Source organism: Teleopsis dalmanni, chromosome 1 (assembly GCF_002237135.1).
Source record: "Teleopsis dalmanni isolate 2A chromosome 1, ASM223713v2, whole genome shotgun sequence".
Lineage (NCBI taxonomy): Eukaryota > Metazoa > Arthropoda > Insecta > Diptera > Diopsidae > Teleopsis > Teleopsis dalmanni.
Window position 1 is genome coordinate 153179296 of NC_051846.1, and position 2390 is coordinate 153181685.

Sequence of the window (2390 nt, forward strand, 5' to 3'; positions counted from 1 at the left end):
CAAATTGTTGGTTAAGCTTAGTATTTAACGTTTAATATATGAACTCACCAGTCAGATTTTCGAACTATAGAATATTATTTATTTCGTTTTGTAGATATGAATTTGAATTTCTATTAACTGCTTTTATAGTCAAATACAACGTGATTCGGATATCTACAGAATTTCACACCTGCTATTAAGGGTAGAAAATATATGTTTTGTTTAATATAATAATAAAGCTTTAGTAGTATTGTGTATTTGGAGATATGATAATCATTTTTAAACCATGAATACAATTGTTTTTTTTTATTACATTTAGTAAAGCATTGAATTGTTTATATCATAAACTCTAGCTGGTTGTCCTTATAATTAAGTTAGAATTTATTACTGCGGTAGTTAAAATGCTATGAAGCAATATTTCAATGCTAACATAAACCCTTGAATACTATTAGACTTATTTGCCACTTCAGATACAGAAGTGGAAATACAGTTGTTGGGGAAATACCAACGCCTTGCATGTTTGCAATTTTAAATAAAAATATTTATTTCATTTTAAAATTTTTATTAAATATTTATGCATAATTTGTTGCTTGAGCCAATGTTTGAAAATCACAATTCCAGCAGAGTATCTCCTGGCATGTTAACCTGAGGAAGCAGTGGTTGTTGATGCCGTTGGACGCTGACCATTTGGTGGACCGCAAGGACCTAAGCAATAATAAAATTAAATTTTAAGGATATAAGCAAATAAATCACATTCGTATTAGCAAGCATTTATTTACCTCTGCCAGTTGGTGGAGGACCACTTGGTGGTGGTCCGCTGGGGCGCACGCCATTAGGTGGTGGACCACAAGGACCCGATTGTGGATAGGCAGCCTGTATTAAAAGTATACAAAAATTTACCAACTCCTGTTAAGTATCTAGAATTTATATTACCGCAAAGCTGCAGAGCAAAGCGCTCAATATGAATAAAATAGCTACGATATGTTTCATTTTATTTGACTTTAGTGGATAATGCGTTATTCCGAAACTACTGCAATCTTCCAAAACCTCAAAGCTTTTATACCCGAGACAGCATATAATCTGAGTCGCTGAATAAACCTATCCAAGCGTGAAGCGGAATTATTTTAATTGGGGACATAAGTTTTTGCGATAATGTGTTAAAATGGGCAGTGAAATTAGTTCAAAAGTATCAATTATTTTGTTTTCGCGACAATTATATTTCGAACACGCGGCTTCAATTTACTGCAAAAAAAAAAAAATAACACATTTAATTCATCTACATTATATAGATTTACGTATTCATTATTTAATATTAATATACATCGAGATACTGAAAATATAATTATATTGCTGCTGCTGTAATAATTTTAATTGATTTACGTCTGCCTTTTTTTTTTTTTGATGCAATAGAAATTATTTTACTTCACCGAATTCACAGCAATCATTTAGGTCGCACTTCTAATTCCGAATAAAGTTATAAACCATTTAATTTAAATACATTTTAAAATAATTTGAGTATAATTTGATTTTTTAATTATGTCTATAAATTGAGTCTATGTCAAAATAGTTGACAGTATAGTGATTAGTCTGACAAATTTTGCTATCTAAAATTTATCTAAGCGATCTGGCAATTATAGATATTATAATCAGTCATATCTTGATTTTCAAATATATATGGTATATTCAAATAAAAATTTAGTAAATTTAATGGTAAATATAACATAATGAGAAATTGAATGAGAATAGTATTTTAAATCTCCTTTTGATGGGAAGAATTTTTAAGGAAGCATATTGCTAGTAGTATATGTCGATATATATAGAAATTATATATATATATATATATATAAATTCTGGCAAATTAGTTGTTATAATTTAATTTTAAAAAGTAAATATTAAAAAATCTATTATTTAATATAACAAGTTGTCTTTTTAAGAATGTTGCGATAGAAATAGCCTTAATATTTGTTATAATTGTTATGTACTAAAAAATGTAATTGGTTAAATTCATATAATTATATACTGAAGATATCGTATTCATATATAAAGATATACTGCATGCCTAATCTTGTGGAATCGATAGCAGTAAGTCTATACTTAATCCTACAAGAACTGGATCAACTTAACAATTATGTGGATAGCAGTTTCATGATGAGATTAGTTGATACGGAACTAAGTCTCTGATTGATAACTGAATAAAAAACCGTAAGACCTGGCTACTGGTGGAATATACTAGGTCACTTTCCAGCCTAAAAAGGAAAGAAATGACCATTCTCAGCAGTATGAAATAAAATTGTCATCATCAACTTAACAGAATCGGTTCCTCCGAAGTAACAGAATGACGTTTTTGTCTGAAAGGGGTAGAACATTTACTTATATTTATTATGTCACTGCTTAACATTGAGCGGGACTAA

General features: G+C 29.2%; 1 protein-coding gene across 1 annotated transcript; it reads right to left on the reverse strand.

The window, feature by feature from the left end:
* Positions 1-524: 524 nt before the first annotated feature.
* Positions 525-1020, reverse strand: LOC119668285 (proline, histidine and glycine-rich protein 1). Its single transcript, XM_038077745.1, has 3 exons — positions 913-1020; positions 759-852; positions 525-684 (listed from the first exon to the last, which is right to left on the reverse strand). Exons 1-3 carry the CDS (start codon positions 967-969, stop codon positions 620-622), a joined length of 216 nt encoding a protein of 71 aa, XP_037933673.1. The 5' UTR covers positions 970-1020; the 3' UTR covers positions 525-619.
* Between the last annotated feature and the right edge of the window lie 1370 nt (positions 1021-2390).